We start from the raw sequence: 24,395 nt of genomic DNA, 5'->3' as shown, positions 1-24,395 counted from the left end.
CATTATTTATTTTTACAATAGATTTTTCTTTTCTTTTTCTTTTGTACTATATTTGAAGTGGACAATTTAGCCAATTATTATTATTATTTTTTTTATCTATTTTTATTATTTAGTTAACTTATTATCAATCTATTTTGCAATATAAAAATTTTATTTTACAATATTTATCTTTTGTCCTGTATTTGTAGTGTCAATTTAGCTAGTAATTTTTACCTATTTATTTATTTATTTATTTATTATCTACCCAACTTAGTTTCGATCTATTATTTTTTTACACTATGATAGATTCAGCTAATTCTATTTTTTTTTTAAATTAATCTATTTTTATTATTTATCTAACTTATTTTTCAATCTATTATGTCTATATAACACTGAAAACGTTTTTGGTTTGTTTTACTAAGTTCCATCAATGTTCAGTTCAGCTTGATTTTTTGCACGTGTGCTTTTGCTTCACTTTAATAACTGCTCTTATGTTTTTAAACACACTTCCTGTTACATTAGTGTTAGAAAAGATTTTATGAAAAACACGCATGATTTGAAAGTCTTAAACGTGGTGAACTTTAAAGCCCACAGGTTGTCGGCATGACGACGCCAAAAACCCCAAATAAGGACTTGATAGAGGCGTTAAGTGTTCTACAATGGGTACTGACCTTCCTTTTCTCGGGTATGTTGCCCTCATCTGTACATTTATGCTATTGTGAGCGCACGCCCGGATTGCTTGTAAAATTCATTTTGCATCCTTCTTCAGGAGTTACTTGCATCATCTTGATGGTGGGTCTCATGTTTACATCACTGTGGCTGCTTCCCACTCTGTACTTCATATGGCTTGTGATCGACTGGCACACGCCTGAGAAAGGTAAACGGAAATTACTGACATTGCAGGTTATGTTTATTATTCAACACACACACAAAAAAAAACCCAAACAAACACATTTTTACACAAATGACATTTGGTCACTGAAGTCACTTTTTGGCATTTACAGACAATCATAAATGTTATGTAATACAGGCAAAATAAGGAGGAATATAGATATAGTTTCACTTTTGATGCGTGTGGGCTGCATTCAAGGGCTGCCACAAAACACGGTATGTTAAATGCAAAGTAATGCCTTTGCTTGGACCCGAGCACAAAAACAGTGAATAGACGACAATTTCAGCAAATAGCAGACGATGGGTTCCATATTTTTTTCCATCACTGTATACCATATCTTAACTAATTCAGACTAGATAAGCTTATTAGAAGTGGGTGAATTATTTTATCAGTCAGAAGAATTTTTGGTTTTGGCGATATATTGGCCTTAAAAGAGAGATCATAGACAGAAAAATGAACCCAGACCAACCCAGTGAGTTGTTTTAACAGGATAACACGTTAAAATAGGCAGGTCTTGTAAAATAAATGTAATTTCACTCACTCGCGGATTTATAGCATTTTTCAAAAGAGCTGCTCATTTGCGTGGTATCTGGGGATTTATTATGCAATATATTAACCTACATTTAAGCTTCTTTTTTTTTTTTTCCCCTGGCAACCGTACCGCTCAGCACTCAGATGGAATTTCTGATTTGTAGTTTGAAATATAAGACTCCATTAATCTCTAAAAAACAAACAAACAAATAAAACAAAGGTTGAATATGGCTATTCAAATCATTTATAATCCATGCAAAGACCAACTATGAAATGATACTATTTTATATTACTCAAAAAGAATATTTAAATAAAACATTGTCTACCAGGTGGCAGGAGAAAGCCATCGGTGAGGAGGTGGAAGGTTTGGGAACACTACAGAAATTATTTTCCTCTCAAGGTAAAACTCACTTTTGCATTTTTTAAATGCACATGCTACCTCTAAAGTTTAATGACAACTAATCCACTTGTAAGTGACCATTGTCTTGTTTAGCTGGTGAAGACGGCCGAGCTGAACCCAAACAAAAACTACATCCTCGGCTGTCATCCGCACGGTATAATGAGCGTAGGAGCATTTGGTTGCTTCAACATAGAGTGCTGCGGCTTTTCGGAGGCTTTCCCTGGGATGTACGTCTCCCTGGCCATACTGGCCGGACTCTTCCGGATCCCGCTCTTTAGGGAATACATCATGGCCGCGGGTACTTAATATCACGATCGATTGTGTCAATAGCTCTATAAATAAAAGTGAATGATGCTTACATTCTTACTTTGTTTAAACAGGCCTGTGTCCAGTCAGCAAGCCAAGCCTTGGCCACCTTCTGTCCAAGAGTGGCACAGGAAATGCTGTGGTGATTGTGATAGGGGGCGCTGCAGAGTCACTGGCCTCCCATCCGGGAGTACAAACAGTTCTCGTGAAGCAGAGAAAAGGCTTTGTCAGATTAGCGCTCGAGTATGGGTAAGAAAAAAAAAAAAACAGATACTCACCAGGGAGCAGCATTGTAATATGGTAACATACGCTCAACTTCCTCAGGGCTGACTTGGTGCCCGTTTACTCCTTCGGCGAAACTGAGCTCTTCCAGCAGGTGACGTTCTCAGAGGGCTCATGGGGTCGAAGGTTTCAGGCCCTGTTCAAAAAGATCATGGGTTTCGCCCCTTGCCTGTTCATCGGCGAACGCTGGGCGGTGCTGCCCTCCAGGACTCCCATCACCACAGTGGGTGAGTGTTTAGTTCCATAAAGTGGAAGTCGCGTGCTGCACCCGGTTTATTCCCTTATCCTCTTATCCAGTGGGAAGTCCCATCCCTGTACCCCAGCGCATCGCCCCCACCGAGGAGGAGGTCGAGCACTATCATAAACTGTACATGGACGCCCTGTTGGATTTATTCCATGAGCACAAGGTCAGCTGTGGACTATCAGAGAGTCACAAGCTTTGTTTAATGTAGAGATTTTGCTTCCTCATGACCTGCATCAATGGACTAAATGACCATGTGAGTGTGTTTAAAATGAAATCATGTTAATCCCTTCACACTACCGCTGTGAAATGTGAGAATTTAGCATAGCCAGTGCCAGGTGGGTCAAACTTTAACTCAAGGGCATTTTTAAGATAACTAGGAGTTGAACATAATTTCTGACTAAATGACCACTTTATTTTAAGGTGTGTTGGACATATTTCACTAATTATTAAACATTTCTTATGACTGTATGCACTATGCAGTAGTTCATGTTACCCAGTAGAGGGCCCCCATACCTCACCACTACGGCATGCAATCAGGGTTAGAGGGTTCACAAAACAAATCAGCAGGGTATGAAAAAAAGATTCATAATCTACAAAGAAAATTCAACAAATCGAATTTTGACTCACTGAAAGATGTAAAGCTTCATTGTTGAATTTTGATCTTTGTGGCGTGCATCTTGCAGCCTTGAATGCAGATAAATGTGAGGAGTCGAGAGCTTTATTGAGTAACTGTGTACATCAGAGTTCATTATACTTCCACAATCATTACAAGATGAAACAATAACAAAACCACTACAGCACACGTGGGCAAGAAATGAGGACTAACAGGGCCAAGGGAACCTTCTAAAAGAAATCCATATCGTCTGGTGCATCCAAATCCCGATATTCAATGATGTTTCGTGGGTCACCCCGTGACATTCTAAAATCAATAGGAATAGGAGGAAAAAAAGCCCCAAAACGATCATGAATACATGGGACTCAAGTGTGCAAGGACTTTTCAGATTGTGGTCTTACCTGTGGTTGCGGGGTTTCCCAAGATAGCCGCCTTGTCCGCGGAAGTTGTCGTAGTTTCCTCGCCCCCCTCCAAAATGGTTGGGGGGATAAGGGGGTACGCCTGCAAACAGGGATGGAATTAGATGCCACTATCCACAAATATGAAAAGCCGCTAATCAATGAGTCAAGAACATACCAGCATAACCCATAAGTGGGGGGCGGGGCTGAACAAAGCCCATTGGAACCTGGGGGCCTTGAGGAGAAAACGGCATTGGAGACAGCAATCCTATAGTAACAAATGACAAGGGGAAAAAAATTTTCTCGTGTTGTTGAAAGACTCAGACGATCCTTTCATTCAGTCCACCCTTTATGAGCAACATTGTAATCGGAAGTGATCAGTCAACTGCTGACAGCCCACCTTGGCCCGGTGCTGGAAGAGGAGGAAGTTTCATCTCCGGGAGAGACGGCCTCTTGGCATCCAGCAGGAAATTGTTGAAAAACACCACCTCCTTTTTCACCTCTTCAATTTTATCCCCGTGTTTGTTCAGGATGTGTTTTCGCACAAACTCTGGACCCTGAACCAATCAAACACCAATGAGAATTGAAATTACTGTATGCACTAAATTAGTCTTTGAAAAAAGATAAGTTTGCCAGGTCACTCAGATTTTGTAAAAAAAAAAATATATATATATATATAGAGGTATATATTTCTATATATCTTTATGTATGTAAAAAGGTGGAGCCAGCTAGCAATCAGTGCAGGAAGTGACCTGTCTCTCGGGCTGGGAACTTTAAAACTGCATAATGTTACAATGGCTGACTATAATATCTCTCCCTCATTTTAAATGGTTTGCACTGGCCTCCACCATATGGTGCTCAAAGGGCTTTACAAAGGCTCAGATTCACCCATACATTTTTAGATAACACTTAGACCTTATACACTATATTTGAATTTTAGTCACGAACATAGTACTTAAGATGAGAAATATATATATATTTTTTTTTTAACTTTGTGCAAAAAGATTGAGAACCACTGCAGTGGTATCTGAACAAAAACGTTACCTTAAACTTCTTGCCGCTAAGAGGACAGAGCCACTTGTCCTTTCCGAGCTCCTGCGTGTTGGCAGAAATAAACTTCTCCATCTCCTCAGCAGGGTCTTTGCGGCCCATTTTTTCCGCCTCTTCCTCGGACAGGGTTTCTTTTGTACAATACAAAGAACTCAGCTTCTCCTCCAACACCTTCTGCCATTGTTGCACTAGTGGAGACATGAGTAAGACTGCTTAATTGTAATGACAATTTGTTGAACTGAGGGAATCCTTTTGAAAGCAAAACACAATTTTGCTTTTATTTCATACATAAACACCCCTTGCTTTGGATTGACACAAGGCACCGACCTTCTCCTTGAGAGATGCGGTTCGGCGGGACCGGCCCACGGACGTGGATCATGCCGCAGCGGTTGGGCATCTCGTCCTCACTCGGGTATTCACAAGCATTGTAGTAATCGATGGAATGCACAATGCGCAGATACAGAATCAAATGGTCCAAAACCTAAGCAAGGAGCAAACATTAGAAAGCAGGAAATCAATAAAACCTAAGGTAAGCCTTAAAGTGCTCCAAGCAAACCTTGGCAAGTTTCTCATCCTTCTCCACAGTCATCTCTGTCGAGTGGCCATCCTTGACATTGTCTTCTTGATCCATCCCACCAGAGGACCCCAAGAGCTCCTCCTCTTCAGCGCTAACCTCCTCTATCAGGTAATCAGTGATATTCTTCAAGATGGGATTTTGAGTCTTCTGAATTGACAAACACAATTTAAAACAGTTACAAAGGCCATCTGATATCTCTTGTTAAATATTGGTATGTACAAAAACAAACAACGAATTACTTCTGTGCTTTGGCCCTCTTCCTGAGGCGGGTTGCACCACAATTCTCCTTTATCGTCCAAGGAGTGAATGAGTTTGGCAGCCATTTTGATGTCGTTACGGAGCACCTGCTTGTGCTGAGTGATGCCGTTCACGTTGCGTACCCGCCGCACAAGGTCCCTGTTCACACTGGGGGCCAACTCACAGTCACGCGGCTGTGAAAGGGTACAGTCGAGACGATTAACAGTCCAATAACGCGACTCTGCCACAATTAAAAAGCAACTGCAATTAAGGACGGCGTTCAATTCACTTACACGAATGTTCTGAAGATTCCAGCACACCTCTTTGATGTTGACGCTGCGGTCAAAAGTCACCCAGCAGCGTCTGTAAAACCTGCAAGGGCATTCAGTTTCGTTTGACATGGGTACTTTTTTGCTTTGTGCTCTTAGCAAGTTATCCGCATTTTAAGTGTGGAGTGCCACAGTCATCCAAGTACTTTCAACCATTTAATGAATGGCAGTCAAACACATACAAAATAAAAACACTCACAAGGACTATGGAGCAGATGGACAATCACTCTGAACTAACCTGTCGGTAAACAGCCAAGCTGACAAATTCCAGCTATTAATGCCACTCAGAAGGCCATGTCCCTTAGAACGTGAGGTACGTGAGGGTGACTTGAGTGCTTAACCTGGTTTTATAAAGTGTATTTATTTATTTTCATTCCCATTTATAGGCATACACATTCTAATCCTGTGCAATATTCCTTGATGCAAAATTAAATTGCGTTTTATTTGGGGGGGCTTAAATGGATTTTAGCCTTTTAAATAATTTCAATGGACAAAATTGATTTGATTCAATGTATATAAAGTAGAGGTGCAAATATAGTAATTATTTATATTGACTATCAAATCAGTAATTATTTTTCATTATTGATTGTGAACTTTGTTTCCACATGGTCAATATTAAATGTCTTTTTTTTTTTATCTGATTCCTTGATTAATAATAAAAAAAAAAAAGTAAATAAATATTATTATTACTATTATTATTATGAGCTTGGTCAAAGGATCAAATTTAACTTGTAAGTCAAGTTAGCCCTGAATAGAAACACGAAGGAACAGAAGAGCGAGCGAGGGGAGACAGCAGGAGTCTGCTTTTACACAACTAACCTGCGCTCTGGATGGGGGTCAGCCAAGCAGACGCGGAGGAAGCCGGGATAGCGGCGACATAGCTAGAAGTGGATTAAAAAAAAACAAAAAAAAACCTCATAAGTATGCTGAAAGGAAATGTACAATCAGTGAACAGCAATGAGTGCTGGCTCAACTCACAGCTAAAATCTCAGCCTTGGAAATTGAAGGCGCGATGCTCCTCATGAAGAGCGAGCAAGTCTTGTGGAGAGGCCGTGGTCTAGGAGTGTCATCTTTCTTTTTCTCCACTTTCTCCTCCTCCTCTTTTTCACCATTCTGCTTCGGTTGGTCCTCTAAACCATGAAATAAGAGACAACAGATTCTTGTGTGAATGTGTGACCTAAATCTTGCGCTTCTCACTATATCGTCTTTCTCACCTCCACCTTCCTCCTCCTTGTCTTCCACCTCGTCTTTCTTCACCGACTTTTCAGAACAGACCGAGTTTGAATCCGATTCAGAGTCAGAATCGCTTTCAGAAGCGCTGGCTTCGTCATCGCTGTCTCCACTGCGCTTCCTCTTTCTCCCCGGCTGGTGAAAGCATAGCAAGATAGTGACGGAGCATGTGAGACATTTCTGTTCCATCCTAAAAAGTTGTTGACGATAACACAAACCTTCTTTGGTTCAGGCATTTCTTCTTTGGCTGCTTCCTTCTCTGCCTCTGCTTTGGCATCATCACCTCCTGCAGCCATCCGCTCAGTGGAGACGGAATCACTCTCATCCTTTGGGACGGTTTAACAGTCAACATTATGCACGGCCATTTTGAAATACCATGACATTTCATTAATCATTCATTCAAATGACAGGTGGGAAAAAAAACGGTTTAATATAATAAATCAGAATTCAAAATCCTAACTTGTGTTGACAATTTCTTTTAAATGAACATTTTAGAGGGCAATAAGACAAGCATAAAATGTTCGCTCAACACAATAAGCTGTCAGTACGATCAAAACCAAACATACTTTTTCATTCTTGTCTTTTGCCACTGAAGGTTTGCTGTCGCCATCCATGTTCTTATGATGGTCGCTCTTGGGAGGTTCAGCTCCACCAGATGCCGATTTCTCTCTTTCTTCCTCCTCCTCAGAAGGCAATTCCAAGATGCGGAGATCATGATCCGTCCCTCCTTCCATCTTTATGACAGCTGCACGCAGGCAAGAGGGAGAACTGTACAGGTCTAAACAGAGAAATGCCACCCCAAAAAATACGGATGCATTTGAGAGAATCCTCACCCGCATCCAGAACCTTGATGATTGCATGAGTCTGTTCGATATCCAACGAGATGTTATCGAACCAGCCGTTCTCCATCAGAAACATGAAGACATTCAGGCGGTTGTTGAGGGATCTGGATGCCTCCAACTTAAGTCGGCTGGCCTCTTCTGGGTGGTACTTGGACCTGAACCTGTGTCCAGAGTTGTGGGTCCACAAAACAGCAGGGAGGGAATGGCAAGGGGTGGGATGTACGGGATGCAGAAGTTAGAAAGCACAGAATTACACTCCAGCCAGCATGGTACAATTTAAAAAATAAAAAATAAATCACTCAAAATAAATAATTTGATATAATTTTGCTGGAAATTTTGAAAATGCCAAATTAAATCAGTGGACTGAATTATGCAAGAGAAATTACTGCAATCCTTGTTTAAAGTCTTACAGTTTGAGACTGATCATCATGTTTTATTGACAACATTAGAAAAGTTAGAGATCAACTCACCACAACAGAAGAAAATTACAGCACGAAAAAAGAAACATTCACATATTGAAATGTTCATTGAGTGAACTACAGTTACCTTGTGTTCTGCCACTTTATTAACAAAATAAATACAGAGAGGTCTCCTCTGTAAGAATGGGCTCCACTTCACCCCATTGGTGTTTCTGTATACACGTATTGAGTTTAGGGATTCGATTTGGTCCCAACAGAAAAAGAAACTTGGTGGAGGAAAAAGCCGAAAACAAGAAAATTCCTAGCGCGGAAGAGTAGTTGCCCTATCTATCTAAAAGCCCTGATACTGTGTGTCTAATAGCAACTGCATTGTGCGCAGTGCATGCCCTTGCTGTCTAAGTCGGATTCTTGCGGAGTTCCACTTTTTCTGGAGAAAGACACGCCATGGTAGTGGACATGGAGGGAGGAAAATGGTTAGGTCAAAACAGAACAAATTTGCATGAGGCCTGTGAAACAAGTATAATAAGCATTAACAGGACAACTGGAAAAACTTTAAAATACTGAAAATCAACCCAAGTGTTGTGAATAATGATTTTTTTTTGTGACTTCAGTTAAGAATACTGTGTAGCTTGTTTGAAAAAAGGATGCTTAACCGGTGCTACAGGTAGAAAATTTGAAGGTTTTATTTACACGCGTGCAACTATTGCGAATCAGGCGGTATTTGGAGCACTAACTGTAACTTGATGTTGAATTTGGGTTGATTTTCACACAAGTCAATCGTTAAATTGTGGGCCTGTTCCTACAGCCTGGGTGCAACAACACTTCAAGTTAACATTAAACAAATTATATTATTGAATTATTAAGTGTTTAAATTCATATGTATTGGCAATATACATTCTTCATGCATCAGCAACACAATATGTAATTATTAACTTTACAGTATGGACCCACTAGAGGAGCAGGCCCATGCACTATGAATGTTCAATCACGATTAGCAGACTTAAAAAAAATAAACAAATTCTACCAACGTGATCTATTAATTACAACTCTATCAAGACTGACAATTAAGGCAGTGAAAGACAAGATAATTCAGACCGTACCACTCTTCATCTTTATGAGCCAAAAAGAAGTCTTGCATCTGTTGCCGGCGGTAGTCAAGCTTGTACTCGTTGTAGCGCTTGACCGCTTCGGTCTCATCCACGGAATCATCCAGAGAAATCAGGAACTCCTTAAAAGTCTTCATGATTGGTGGGGGTGGACCAAAATCCATTTCATGCATGTTCCCGAGTCTGTTGAAAGACGAGGGGATCTTTTTAGTGGCTTAAATGACAGAAGAGCAAATTTAGTAGTTCTAGTTTCTTAAACAAACCCCCCAGTTTAATTTGAGCATCTTAAATCTGAAACCACTACTACCCTCCACTGAGAGCAGAAATTACATAATTTTATGTTGCCTTCATTATTATTACTACTAGGAGTACATCTATAGCTGCAAAATTGCACGTCACAACTTAATGTCTCACAATCAGACAAATGAGAACAAATTCTGAAAGTTATTTCAGTACCATTCAAGTCTCTCACCTAGCCTGGATAGGAATACCATGATGAGGCTGCACGAGGTGCATGTCCGGGTGCCATTGCTGTGGGGGGCCATAACTGGGCCCCCCTCCTCCGTAGCCCATGTCGTAGCCACCACGGTAGGGATCTCCACCATGGTCATCCCTGCCAGGTTGGAATAATTAGAAAAGTAAAAAAGAGAATCAAGTGTAAAGGACTTGTGAATCAGCTTAACTCACCAGTCTCTTCTCATTCGTTTGTGCTGCGGACTCATGTCATGTCTGGGAGGGGTGAATCGCTCCCTGCGACCTCTGTCATAATCCCGGTACTCTCCGCGGCTTCGCCGTTCCCTTCCCCTGTCCCACTCTCTGGCAAATGGAAGTCAACAAAAGGGATAAATGACACATGGGAGTTATTGAGGAGTCAAATAATTGAAAATCATGGCTGTGACAAGAACAAAACCAATTATAACTGGAATCTGAGTTAAATGTTAAGGACATCCTCGTCAGTAACTATGAGCCTAAAAATATTTGACTTACCTGTCATTCCACTCATCTCTATGTCTGTCTTCTCTCTCTCTGGAACGATCATAGTCACTCCTTTCCCGTCGGAATTTGTCCCTTCTTCTGCGGTCGTATTCGTCGTCACTGTCTCCCATCTACATGAAGACAAAAAGAACATCAGAGAAATCTGAGCACGTAGCCCGTCTACTATGTGTCGTGAGGACAAAGAAAAATACATCGACGAGTCAGAAGACGCAGCTGAAGTAGCATGATGCTATGCTAACAAGCAGTACGTTGTCGTTAGCAACGGGTTCATTTCCTGTCAGAATTCTGATGTTAAAGTTATTTGAGATAATATAACGTAACATTACGTACACGGTAATACATGTATTAGTCAAGTCTGGTTAAAAACGAACGCATATTTTCTTTAAACACTTCGTAGTGTTCGCAAACGTAACCGAGGTTGATATCGAACATGCGCTCTACGGCTACAATACACAGAAACGAAACAAATATCTAATTTGGAGACAAACAGTCGAACTACATGTGGAAGTGTTGGTGAAAGTTAAAATTAATACCTCTTAAAATGTAATACTACGCTTGTTTGTCACCGGTGTCTACAAGTACCCTAAGAGGTCTTCTCCTCCTGGCCACTGGTAGGTAGTTTTTTTTTCTTTTCTTTACTTAAAAAGACTGCAGTACTGTGCACATTATCGCCACCTGCTGTCTGGAGTATAAATTGACATTTTATGATCTGCATCGGCATCGCATCACGTACAGTACCGTATAACAATTTGGTGAACCCACGTAATGTTTCAGACAGCTCGAATAAAAGAAATTAAAGGCGAAAAATTAAATGTAAACTGAAAAGATGAGGAATGAAAAGATTTCTGCTAAAGTTATTAGTGATAAACTGGAGTAAGAATTCTAAATTCAAGAAAACCTCTCTTTTCAATCATTTTTAGTAAAAAAATAAAAAATAAAAAAAAATATATTTTTTTTTAAGTTACATGCTAATAAGATATAAACAATGTTAAAGCCAGCGGTACACGAATTAATCAGGTGTTAGACTGTGTAGGGGTGCAACTATGTTGATAATTATTTAAAAAATATTGTAATGTATAAGTACCCAAAATGTCGGAATTTCGGTCTTACATTTTTATCGTCCACAGGGAAATCAGACTGGTTATCCTTAAGTTTACTCAAAATAATACATTTGCAAAACATTTTATTTTGGAAAGTAATGTGTTTTTGACTATTTTCTGATAATCAACTCACTGGACTCATGTTTGTGCATTTTCTGCAGGAATGTGAATTAAAAAAAATGTTTATCTAGCTGATTCACCAATTAATCATATTTTTTTGACAATCTATTTAAGTAACTGTTAGTTGCAATCATATGGCTGAATTTAAAAAAATTATAACAATCACACTGGAAATTGTGCACATTTTCAATTTAATCTTCCATTAATCAGGCATTAAGTTGCTGCTTCCCATTAACATCCTCAGCATCATCACATTGTCATTGTACACTGTACTTATACTCAACATTTTAAATGCACTGAAGTCCGACAGGTACACATTCTAATAAAAAAAAGACACAAAATGTGGAATTTGTAGATCACCTGTTAAAATGAACATTATTAAAAGCAAATCGTATATATTGCTGCAGTAGACCTTATGAGCAAACAAGAATGTCACTCAAAGTGAGTTGGAGATGGTTAAACTGTGGTACATGACATTTAAATGATCAAACAAATATTTACATATGTAAGCCAATCAAATGGAAACAACTGAATCTAATATTGTATGACAGTTCCACAAACTCAAACATCAAAAAGAAATTAAATAGAAACCCTCTCCTTAAAATATATTCCAGCTATATGATCTCAGATAGTGAAAAAGTATTATTTACACTAAGAAACAAACCAATTTGAACGGGGGAAAAGGGTGTTACTTTTAAATTGTAAATAATAAACAGCACAGCCCACCCAGACCAATGTAGGGGAACATGACAATAAATGTCTTGTGTGCAAATTAAGTATGACTAACATTATCCATTACTCACATTTAAGGAAGTGAAGGAGACCTCTACTTCATTTTTTTTTTTTTTTTAAATGCTGTACAAAGAAAATACACTTCATAAAAACGAGGAGTGTGACCCTTCTGTTTCTTAACATAAAACGCATGTACATGTACATGAAGGCCAAATTAAGGCAATGTTTTGTCTAAATCCACTAACTTAAAACAGTTCTTGAATTAGAGCTTCCAAGTTCCAACCGCAATGAAATGACAAAAATAGTAAGTGGTGGGATGAAGAAACGCTTCCATGTGGCCGCACCCATGGAAAAATGTTGTCAAACGTGTTACCATTACAGTATTGTCTCTCATGCACAAAGAGCCATCAGTTCTCTTTGCGAGTGAGCAGCTTTGCTTTTCCTCTCTTTTGTGCAAGTATGCAAAACCAAAATGTACTTAATGGTCCAACAAACTAAGTTTGAACATAGACACACTGCACAGAAGCTTATCATAAACAAGGAAGGGGGGCTGAGAAGTCTTTTTTTTTTTTATCAATATCTCTACACTTTGCAACTTCATAACTTTGACCATAAAATCTATTACTACAAATTAGAATTTATTTAAATCTAAACAACATTTTTAAACTATGGTTTTGATCATTAACAATATAAATGGTTCAGAACAGTGTAACTAGATACAGTGCATATTTTAGTGTGACTTTAAGAATATCAAAAATATGCAATATAAGTCACAAAAATAGGACGGAATCATGTGTAAAGCAATCAGGATACAAACTATTAGTCAAACTGAACAATTTGTGTGACAAGACTGACTAGTGTGTGGTTAAAACAGAAAAAAAAGTACTTTTTTAGTAGCATGTTAAACAACAAGAACAGCAAAGCTAGTGACAGAAAGGCCCTTTTCATGTTTAGTCATGTCGACGGTGCAGCTCTCAGATGTGCACTGCGCCCCTACCAATCAGCTGAGCGCCGTCATCCTCAACATGCCGCTCATCTTCGGTGTCATCGCTTTCGGAGTCCGTGTCCTCCTGGGGGGAATAGTAGTCTTCGTAACCCAGGACGGGGGAATTGTCGTCGTGAGCCGGCGAGACGATGCACTGAGCGGTGGTGACCGTAGTGGCGGAATATGCCCCCGGACCCCCGGAGGGGGAACCCTGGTTGGATGAGCGGAGCAGAGGGGTGCGCTCCGAGTCGGCCTCACCCTCCGTTCCTTCTTCTTCTTCTTCTCCCCGGCCTCCAGTTTCCTCCTCGGACTCGGACTCGGCGTGCTCGGGGTTGCTGCGGGTGACTCGCTGTTTGCATACGGGGCACGTCTTCTTGGTCTGGGTCAGCCACGGGTCCACACATTTGCAGTGGTAGGCTGAAGAGAAATATTTCCGTTTAGGAAAGGTTTGGAGAATGACATTACGTCACAGGATGCCAACAACTGTACTTCCCAATTCTTAATTCCATTGATCCGGTACTTAATTTACCTAAAATAATGATGAACCCCCAAGATGTTAAAAAATTATCGATCAAAATAATTCAAGCATGTGCCAATCATTGTTGATCCAGTCTATGAAATCAATCACACACGGTATTAAAAAATAATCAATATTTACCATGCGAACAGGGTAAAACTCGCAGTTTGTCTCCTTCTTCATACTCGTCTAAGCAAATGGCACACACATCATAGTCATCTCCTGGAATAAGAAAGAAAAGTATTAGATTATTATAATGTGTTCTATGTGCTCCCACTAGTCTAAACATGGCATTCAGATGAATATTGCATTTGTGAAATATGAATTAAACAGAAAAATCCGCCTGTTTTTATCTATTTCTCGGGTTGGCCATTTTGCCACTTGCTGTCCACTGAAAGTGGCATCCCAGCTGCTCAGTTCTCCGGTAACGACCAATCATTGCTCACCTGTTTTATGAGTTTGGTCATGTGAAATTCACAAGTTGAGCTGTGATTGGCCTGAGCCCTACGCAACTGTGATGTCATTTTCAGTCGCCAGCGAGTGGCAAAATGGCCGCTCCCAGAAATAGATCAAAACAGGTGGATTTTGCTGTGTAATTCATATTCCACAAACACAGTATTAATCAAATGTCATGTTGAGACTAGTGGAGTTACAGCGAATATATTATTGTCAAGAAAGTTTGGGTGTTGACTTCCTCTTAAAATCAAAATATATTTGTATTGTTTTTGTTTTTTTACCTTTACTGAATTTGTGAGTAGGAATCCGCTTCAGTTGTTCCCTGGACAAGCGGTTTTTTCTCAGCCTTTTTCTGTGCTGTGCACAGCGTATAACCTGAAAAACAACATTTTACAGACACTGTGACAATGAAACCAAAAATGGGAAGTATTATTAGCGGGCAAAAGGTGTGTGTAAGGGTTACCGACTTCATTATGTGTGGGACTGAGGAAATAGTTTATCAACGAGCAGATAAAAAATAAATAAAAAATTCAAAGTGATGATACTCACCAAGATAATAAACATTACAAGGATTATCATGCCGACCACTCCGGTGAAGGGAATCAGGTAGTATGAGAGCGGGAAAGCAAATTCTGGCTTGAGAATTACATAGGCTCTGAAATTTAGAGTAATAAGGAATTAAAACCACACTGCATCAAGAGCTCATTCAAAAAAACAGGCACTATTTCATTTTTTAAATATGCGACCAACTGAATGTATTTTTGCAATCTGTACCCTTGGTCTGGAATTATGAAACTCTTGAGAACTTCTGATGCATAGTAGCTGGTAAACACTGAGGGGATGTCAATCTCCTCTGCGATAGTATCTAAAAGTAAAACAAACAAAGAAAGCCTGAGAAATAATAAGCTTCTTTAATACAATAAACTGTTAGCTACTTACCATTGCTGTAGTTCATATTGAGCAAAGAGTCCGAGTACATGTTATGAACGATTGCAGCACTGTACCCAGCTTGTTGCGCATGCAGGACCTTTAAAAATCATCCCTCACGTTAATTCAACTTGGCGCCAGAAAGAATCTGATGCCCGTAAAACTTGAACCGTGACTGACCTTTCGATCAAAATTGCAATCATAGCGTCTGATGAGGGCTATGAATTTGGTGACGTTGGCATCATAAAATGGCGGCAGTGGAGGAGGAGGGTCGATTGTTGCACAGGCATTAAGAGGACGGGACACCACCAAGACTCCCTATGACATCAAGACAAATTTGATATTAACTACACTAGTTTTTCCCAAACATTATTGAACCAGAGTACTTACTATTTTACGTTAGAAAACAATAATGGTGGCTACACAAACACAAATTTCCTCACCATGATCCCTTCCTTAGGAAGCGGAGATCCAAACAATGCCGGTAGATCCTCGAATAGCATGGTCATATTTTTATAATGCTGCAAAAACAAAACAAAACGAGATTATATCCCGGTACTTTTGATGAATCACACACGGGCAAAAGTACGTGTGCTGATGCAGAACAGCATTACTTACAGCATAGATATATGCATGTGTGGGCGAGGACGCCAAGCAGCAGAAAGTGACGGCAAGGAGAGTGAAACGCACTCCCACCCAGCACCCACTTTGCTGAAGCATCCTTGGATAGTTGTAGTAGCACTAAAATCAGACAGGAAAAAAAAAACATTTTAGTCCAAGCAAAAGGCAAAAAAAATGTTCTATTTAAAGATCAGTTTGGTTGTAATATTGTATTGAAATATTTGTGCATCTAACTACAGGGTGATTGTTTGAAATGGCAAGATAGGCTCAAACGGATGAAAACAAGACAACTTAAAAAAATTTTTTTAAAAAAAGTATACATTTTCATTGTTATTTCGTTATGCACATTTGGAAACATTTGACGTCACGTAATCTTGTGTTTTGGCTGGAAGTGCAGTGCAACCCACAAATCCAATTTCGTTTCAATATTGAACTAGCCATGTTGCAAGTTCTGCATCCGAACTTTAAAAACTAAATAAACAACACACGAATCCATTTCGTCTATGAATCAACCAAACACGGAAAGTGGTTAGCATTGTGGCTAGTTAGCTACTTACCTCGATAACTTGTTAATCTCGCGTCACCGTTAAAATTGGTCCAGGTTTCCCCTTTGTTTTTTTCACATGTCAATGTGTAAAATCGGCGTTACTTGACAATCCAGCAGTCGAGGGAAAGCCGCAACCAAGGAGGATTAACGCTAGCTGATGCACGATTTGTTATGGTAAATGTTAGATAACAGTTAAATCCCCGACGCGACAAGGTAGCCTCTGTCTACGATACAGTACTGAGGCACGTAATAGCATACGATTGGTGTAATATAGTAGGAGGATTTCTTCATCTGTCGAAAAGATTGCTCGGTTGTGTGAAGTTGCGATCACTTGCTACTTGGTTTGTTTGTTATTGCAGGTTTGCTTCTGCCTTGGCTCTACTTTGTGTTGCCATTACAAGTCGAGTCACACAAGAAACGTGCACCACATCGCCTCTAGTGGATATATGTGGAAACAGCAACTGTGATCCTGAATTATCTTCTGTATTAACTTACATATATTTAAAGTGAAGGAAGGAATAGGCCTGGCAAATTAATGATTATGTAAAATAAGTACATAACCTAGGGGTTATCAAAGATGCCTCAAAGTTCTGAGCTTCTATGTTTAATCTTCCTGTTTGCAAATTCTGTTTGACTGCGTTTGTGTGGGGGGGGGGTTTTCTCTCGGAGTCTAGGCACTTCAGCTTCCCCCCATATTTTCTTAGCTGAAGACACTAAGTTGTCCACACATTTACTGGTAAACGTGTGACTGTTTGTTTATCAATATGTGGCTTGCGACCAGACTAGGGTGACTTTTGGAACTGTTTGTTATTCCCTCCGCCTTTATTAAGGTTGCAATTCCATCTGAAGAAAACGATCCTCAAACCAGGATGCTGCAACTAGCATGCTTCACTGTAGGTCTGATGTTTTCATTTTATTTTATTTTATTTTATTTTATTTTATTTTATTTTATTTTATTTTATTAGTGGTGATGAGCAGTGTTGTGTTTACGCTAACTATGCAATTTGGAATTATGGTAAAAAAATAAAAAAAACAACATTGCTTTCATCGAACCATAATACATTTTCCCACATTTGTAAGATTTTGTTGGTTTTATGACATTATGAAGTAAAAAAGGAACCTTCTGGCCACATTTCCAAAAGTGTTGTGGTGCAAACACGGTGGTAGTGAATTATGAACCGTTTCAAATACCAGTTAGTGTTACAAAACCTTGAAGCTATCAACAAAAACATACAAACAGACACAGTTTCAAAGGTAGCAGGTGTGTACTAACTCCCATTTAATATGAGTTTGAATGTGATTGGTTAACTCTCTACGCTTACATGTCCTCATGAAATGACACTTGGTAAACAGGTAATTAATTGAGAGGCCTGCTAAATCATTGAAGATATTTCAGTTACGCATTCTTACAAACAAGCTGGTTTAATCGTGACAATATTGATGCAGACGGTGGATAGCAGTATTGCCTGAGAATGTGTTTTCTTTGTATGGCCCATTATGAATGCTAGCGTAACATTATCTTCCAGACTGAGAATGCATGGATCACATGTCCACAACATTTCTGCACTCAAGTCGTAAAAATTAGTTTCAAGCCAATGTTAGGGCAGCGTCTGCTTTTACGATATTTAGCGATTTTGATTGACACTCGCTTTCTTATTTAGCTACACAAATGGGTATTTCATACAAGACCCTTTTTTTCTGATCATCCAAAAGAAAACAAAATCAAGCAAGCAGTGATGTTCAATGTCATATTTTAATTTATGTCAACAGTTTGAACCATGTTAAAACAGCAAAAAGCTACAACACGTTAACACGAGGATTATTGTTGTGAAATGTTCTCTTCGTGGACTGCCTGGTTCGCATTCCATCCGACAGCGCTCATAGGAAATGAGACACGCAGCATCTAGAAGTTAAAAAAAGAAAAAAAAAAAGCATTTGATCTTTTATTAACTCATTTCCTCCCAAAAACGTATAAATACGTTTTATTTTAAATATTACCATGCTCCCAAAGACATATTTATACGTTTTTATGGGGGAGGGGGGGGGGGGGGGGGGGGGTTATGCGCGAGTATATAGAAAGCTTTGATGCAGCCTCTGAACTGAAGAGAATGATTTAAAGCAATGGTAGTTATTACAAAAACGGCCATCAGGCGGCAGCAGAGTATAAGAGATCAACCTGGGCCATGTTGTAAAAAGCTCTTTTTCCCATTGTTTTAAACAGATTTGTGAATAATGATGAAACTTTGCTATATTCTAATGCTAATTTCTGCATAATGGAAACAGATAGAAATGTAGTTTTTTTCCTGATGAAAGAAGAGACTCTAATCTTTCTTTTGGTCGGTTCCATGTTTTGATAGCAATAGGACACAATATTCTGTGGGCCTTGCAAAATCAGTCAAAATCCAGTAAAACAACAAAAAATGTGCTGGGAGTGAATGAGTTAATATGTAGGCTACAAGCCCATGTTTTTGTGATTGTGAAGCGCATCACTCACAGGAAGCCTTTTCCGCAACCCAGAGGTCCAAAGAAAAGCTCTGTTGGGAGACAAACTTTTCTACAAACTCCTTTCAGGCTGGGGCAGGACCATGGAAAGGAGGCAGCCTCGTTAGCAACAACTGAAATCATACAGACGCTTCATATTTAAGACCAAATCGGCACGAAGATTTTTCAAGTCGCAAAAAGCAAAACAAATAAGAAGATACGAGCACTTACCATTGAGCAGTAAGACAACTAAAAGGGCCCAAATCACCACACGATAACAAGACATTGTCTTTTCTTGTATATGTTGCTCCAAAATGAGGATTGGTCAAGGTTTGGCTGTGTTTTGCTCTAAGGGGAGGAACAACAGTAATAAGAAGCAGCAAACTGACCATTTGAGTGAATGACTAGTATCTCTAGGCAACATGCTTTTCTTAATCTAATTTAACGAAACACGACAACTGCAGCCATCTTGTGACAGTGTCATGAGACAAAAATTACCAATGTGGCATACATATTTGTTCAGACTCCATGAAAAAAAAGTAAAAATTAAAAAAAACGTTTCACAAAGAAATAAAATCTATTAAGATCAGAGTTATTTTTATTGACCTTGGTTCAAAGATTACTAGCCTTTCATCGATGTTTACAGCAGTATCCTCCAATGGGAGCCCAACTTTGTTTTCAAGCCATCCATCATCTTTATTCTCCAGACACTGTCCAACACACTGGGGGCTAATTGCCTTCAAGAGGAGTGAAAACACAGCGGACTAATTGTCTCTAATGAGCGTGTTGAAACTGTAGCATGTGTGCAGCAAATAACATGTCATCAAACAAACACGTCCGTCACTGTAATCATCAAAGGTTCTTACCTTGTTATATTATGTTTTTTTCAGTGTGTTGCTTGCTAGGAACGTCTTTCTTATGACCTCATTTGAACATGAAGTGACAAGATGGCCTGAGGACGCAGAATGCAGACCAAATGCAGATCAAATTTGATGTGGACGTCAACAAAAAATTGACTCCATCTAGTTTTTCACTTTCATATGTAACAACTCAAAATTGAGGCCCTAAATGAGTTGCTTATTTATGGGGTGTTAGTAAGTGTACTACTGAATGATGAGACTCGGGCATGTGTTGTCCTCTTTTACCAGACAGCTTTAAAAAAAAAAAAAAAAGCTTAGTTTTAGCCTTTGGTAATTAATTTAATGCATGAGCCTTTGGGGATGATTTCAAATGTGATTTTTAGTAGATTTATTTTGATATAAACCGGAATAATGACGTTTGAAAGTATGTCACACAGAAGTGACGTCATCTAGCAGCAGCCAATAGAAAAGCACCAAAAGATGACGTTGCGCCCATGGTGTTTTTTTTGGTTGTTTTTTTTAAATATTGCGCACAAATAATACACATTTAAACAAACAAAAAAACAAACAAAAACTAATACTAATACTGAAACTAACAAACTAAACTAAAACTAAGCATTTTTAAATAATTAAACTAATAAAAACTTAACACATTCACTGCCAGTCCAGCAAAAAAAAATTGACATTGACGTCTTTTTCCGTCAATGGCGGTGAATGAGTTAACAGAACCAACTTGAAAACTAATAAAAACTAACTAAAATGAAAATTTCCAAAACTATAATAACTCTACTGCCATATTACAAATAAATTGGTTTATATACTGTAACATTTTTCTTAATATGCAAAAACAAAAATAAATTATTTGTACAATTTTTTGGACTCAACACAATTTCTCTTCATAACATTATGTGGCCCTTCTGATTTTTTGTATGTGGCCCTCAAATGAAAAAGTTTGGACACCCCTGGTGCAAACCAAGCTCTCATGCAGGAAGGATGATGGAGTTAGCTTGGGGAATAAGGCACCCGTGTGACCATAGTAACAAGAATCCGATCATGTGCCGGAATCACCCGAACAACGAACCAAGCCCACCTTGAGTAAGCTTAAAAAGACGGCCTTGCAAAGAACACGCTTAGGTGGAGCGGACGATACTGCCACAGGTACGCTAAACCACGACAATATCTGGAATATATTTAGCTTTTACTGTATTTGAATTGTTTGCCATTTGTCCTCAATTGTTTTCAGAATGGAGAACGCGACGACGCTAACGTTCACCATGACGGCGTACGCAACCCTGGAGGAGCACAAACACGTCTTCTTTATTCTTTTCTTCTTGCTTTACGTTGCTGCTCTGTTCCTAAATTTACTCTTGGTCACCGTCATTCACCAAAACAAACAGCTGCACCAGCCGATGAATATTTTCACCTGTATGTTATGTTTCAACGAGATCTGCGGCAGCAGCGCGCTCTTGCTTCCGGCTATGAGCATCCTCCTGTCAAAGACGCACGAGATCGCCGTCAACTCGTGCATCAGTCAAGTCTACTTCCTGCACACGTATGCAACTTCGGAGTTTTCCATATTAGCGCTCATGAGTTACGACCGCTTTGTCGCCATCTGTTACCCGCTGCACTACCACACCATCATGACCCCTTCAAAGGTCACGAAACTGATTGTCCTTGTGGGTCTTTATCCATTCAGTACATTTGCATGTTTTTTCGCCGTCACCCTGCGGCTGAGTTTTTGTGGCAGAGTCATCCCAAAGTTATATTGCGTCAACATGGAGCTGGTCAAAAACGCGTGTTTCATTCCACCTTATATAAGTACGTTGGGGCTTGTGCTTTTATTTGTGATGGTCGTCCCTCAGCTCGTCATGATCATTTTCTCCTACGTACAAATATTAAGAGTTACTAAAAAAGTGTCGAAAGCTTCTCAAGTGAAAACTCTGAAAACGTGCGGGCCACATTTATGTTCCATTTTCAATTTTAGCATCGCCTCTTTTTTTGAAATTTTCCAGAATCGGTTCAATATGAGCAATGTCGCGATTGAGGCTCGGATGTTCTTGTCGGTTTATTTTGCCATCATCCCACCAGTCATGAACCCGGTGCTGTACGGACTCGGAACATATCTCGTTCGAGTCCATATTATAAACTTGTGTGTTAAATACAAGATCCTACCATCAAAGATTGCAAAAAGGATAGTTGCGATGGATCATTTTACTTCTAACAAGCAGTAAATGTTTTGTAAAGAAAGAAAAAAAAACAGCCACTCTTTTGCTAATCTTATGAATTGTATCCTGCCTCGTGTTCATGTGTTCATATTCATGAGCTGCAGTTTGTTTTTTAATTAGTGATACAATTTCTTGCTACTGTTTTTATATATATATAAATGTGTATGTGTTATATGTATGTTGTACAATATTTATTTCCCCAAACCAGGATGAAAGTAAAAGTGCTCTATCAAAACTGAAATGACGAAATGACGCTTAATTTACTTTTAATTCTTGTATTAAAAATATGTATATATCATATTTACCAACATGAAGGCTTCTTTGTGAATATTTATGAGACACTGGCCACTATATTTTAAAGTATGTATCTAGAATGTGTGATTAAAATTGCATTTTGTTTGTCTTTATTTGTATTTTTCAAACTGAATATCATATGCACGAATGAATGATATTACACTTGTGTTATGCTACGGAGAAAACAACTTATATTAAAAAAAATATGTATCTATCATATTTACCAACATGAAAGCTGCTTTGTGAATAATTATGAGTAACTGGCTACTATATCTAAGATATTTAATTAAAGAATAAATATATGATTAAAATTGCATTTTGTCTGTTATTCATTTGTATTTTTCCTAACTGAATATTATGTGCATGAATGAATGATATTACACTTTTGTTTTGCTGTGAAGAAAGAATAATATCATAGAAAAAAGTGAAATATTAACATGGGCGACTTCTGACAGATTTCCCCAAACATTTAATATTATGAAAGAAAATTCACCAGCTGAAATCCCAAATCTCCTCACTGATTATGAATATAACCAAGTATGACACTAAGCATGTTATGTACATTACATCAAACATGAGGCAAATATTCTGTGGCTTAACATTAAGTAAATGTTACAAAATGTATTGCAGGCAGCGGATTTTCCCAATTATCAATTAAATTGAATTTTAGGACAGTATCAATTTGCTTTTATCACCCGAGTTCTAGTTTACTTCTGGGCTCATTTTGACGATTTTAGCTTCACATCAGGATAGATGTTGGAAGAGTAGTTTTTTTTTTTTTTTTTCATATATATATTTTTATTATTATTTAAGGAGCTCCATGGTTACAAGATGAACACATACAGTATGCTCATTAGCAGGTTTTCCATCCCTTAGGAAGCAATTAAGAGCCATTAATTAGGACAATGAGACCCGACCTGACTGAATAGAGTCGACAACACCTGGATGATATTATTGTATAATGGTGATGTAATAAGTTTTGAAGGGGAAGCCAACCCACATTTTTTATTTTTTTAAACAATAATATGTTCTATATAGCCCTGTTAGTCTAAACACGATATTCTGATTAATATTGACTACTGCATGAGCAACTGTTTTGACAGCAAGTGGCAAAATGGCCGCCTCCTGAGATGGATTATCAACAGTTGGTGTATATGTTGTGATTTATCAGATACAAAGCTGGTGTATAGTACGGCTGGGTATGGACCCCTTCATGGCCTACATCACGATGACGTCACAGTGTTTACTGGAGGCAAAAACAACCGCTGGAGGCAACGAGAAGAAGTAAACAACGCTGGTTGTCTGTTTATTCTATTCTATTTTTATCAGTTTACTCACATATTAACTCAAATGACCGTTTACCGCGCCACTGAGGTGTTTTTGCCTCCAGCTAAGCCCCGCCCTTTAACACATTCACTGCCAGCCCAGCAAAAATGCATTATTTGACGTTTTTTTCCGTCAATGGCAGTCAATGACTTAAGATGAGATGTAACCAAAATTAATGGATTTTTAAACATTTGCCTTTAAAAAAAAAAAAAAAAAAAAAAAAAAAAAAAAAAAAAAAAAAAGGAAAAAAGGATGCTGCAATATAATCACAAAATATATTGGCACATTGTGTTTAACACATTCACTGCCAGCCCAGCAAAAATGCATTATTTGACGTTTTTTTCCGTCAATGGCAGTCAATGACTTAAGATGAGATGTAACCAAAATTGATGGATTTTTAAACATTTGCCTTAAAAAAAAAAATAAAATAAAAAATAAAAGGAAAAAAGGATGCTGCAATATAATCACAAAATATATTGGCACATTGTGTTTAACACATTCACTGCCAGCCCAGCAAAAATGCATTATTTGACGTCTTTTTCCGTCAATGGCAGTCAATGAGTTAAATTGCCTCACATTGTTTACAAACTTTGAAGTGGTCTATAGCTGCCAACCACACGATACGATACGTATCACGATACAGGGGTCACGATACGATACATATACTTGATCGTCAAGGCGATACGTATCCCGAATTACAACATTAATTTTCTTGCATTTTATAATAACAGTCACATGTATACTTAAAGGATATGTTTGTTATGCTGACTGAC

At 38.7% G+C, this 24,395-nt stretch overlaps 4 protein-coding genes across 4 annotated transcripts; 2 read left to right on the top strand and 2 right to left on the bottom strand.

The window, feature by feature from the left end:
• The first annotated feature begins 567 nt into the window (after window positions 1-567).
• mogat3b (monoacylglycerol O-acyltransferase 3b) lies at window positions 568-2,956 on the top strand. Its single transcript, XM_077505161.1, has 7 exons — window positions 568-664; window positions 749-856; window positions 1,732-1,802; window positions 1,896-2,100; window positions 2,183-2,357; window positions 2,433-2,617; window positions 2,688-2,956. The coding sequence occupies exons 1-7, from the start codon at window positions 583-585 to the stop codon at window positions 2,840-2,842; spliced, it is 981 nt and encodes a 326-aa protein (XP_077361287.1). The 5' UTR covers window positions 568-582; the 3' UTR covers window positions 2,843-2,956.
• A 380-nt stretch (window positions 2,957-3,336) lies between these two features.
• Window positions 3,337-11,104, bottom strand: srrt (serrate RNA effector molecule homolog (Arabidopsis)). The gene is made up of 20 exons (XM_077504763.1): window positions 10,965-11,104; window positions 10,423-10,541; window positions 10,123-10,251; window positions 9,908-10,048; window positions 9,430-9,618; window positions 7,902-8,071; window positions 7,635-7,813; window positions 7,287-7,394; window positions 7,053-7,203; window positions 6,817-6,968; window positions 6,658-6,719; window positions 5,803-5,881; window positions 5,512-5,703; window positions 5,252-5,419; window positions 5,023-5,176; window positions 4,690-4,883; window positions 4,046-4,202; window positions 3,824-3,913; window positions 3,649-3,748; window positions 3,337-3,553 (listed from the first exon to the last, which is right to left on the bottom strand). The coding sequence occupies exons 2-20, from the start codon at window positions 10,539-10,541 to the stop codon at window positions 3,478-3,480; spliced, it is 2,610 nt and encodes an 869-aa protein (XP_077360889.1). The 5' UTR covers window positions 10,965-11,104; the 3' UTR covers window positions 3,337-3,477.
• On the top strand, window positions 10,675-22,539 carry LOC144006092 (olfactory receptor 52Z1P-like). The gene is made up of 3 exons (XM_077504764.1): window positions 10,675-11,042; window positions 20,729-20,935; window positions 21,021-22,539. Exon 3 carries the CDS (start codon window positions 21,022-21,024, stop codon window positions 22,006-22,008), a length of 987 nt encoding a protein of 328 aa, XP_077360890.1. The 5' UTR covers window positions 10,675-11,042; window positions 20,729-20,935; window position 21,021; the 3' UTR covers window positions 22,009-22,539.
• On the bottom strand, window positions 11,826-16,851 carry rnf167 (ring finger protein 167). Its single transcript, XM_077505382.1, has 10 exons — window positions 16,447-16,851; window positions 15,887-16,009; window positions 15,712-15,789; window positions 15,449-15,586; window positions 15,281-15,368; window positions 15,116-15,206; window positions 14,891-14,996; window positions 14,623-14,716; window positions 14,027-14,107; window positions 11,826-13,785 (listed from the first exon to the last, which is right to left on the bottom strand). Exons 2-10 carry the CDS (start codon window positions 15,986-15,988, stop codon window positions 13,358-13,360), a joined length of 1,206 nt encoding a protein of 401 aa, XP_077361508.1. The 5' UTR covers window positions 15,989-16,009; window positions 16,447-16,851; the 3' UTR covers window positions 11,826-13,357.
• Window positions 22,540-24,395: the final 1,856 nt, after the last annotated feature.

Source organism: Festucalex cinctus, chromosome 18, assembly GCF_051991245.1.
Source record: "Festucalex cinctus isolate MCC-2025b chromosome 18, RoL_Fcin_1.0, whole genome shotgun sequence".
Lineage (NCBI taxonomy): Eukaryota > Metazoa > Chordata > Actinopteri > Syngnathiformes > Syngnathidae > Festucalex > Festucalex cinctus.
Note: the sequence above shows the minus strand (reverse complement) of the source record. Positions and strands in the feature narration are given on the sequence as shown.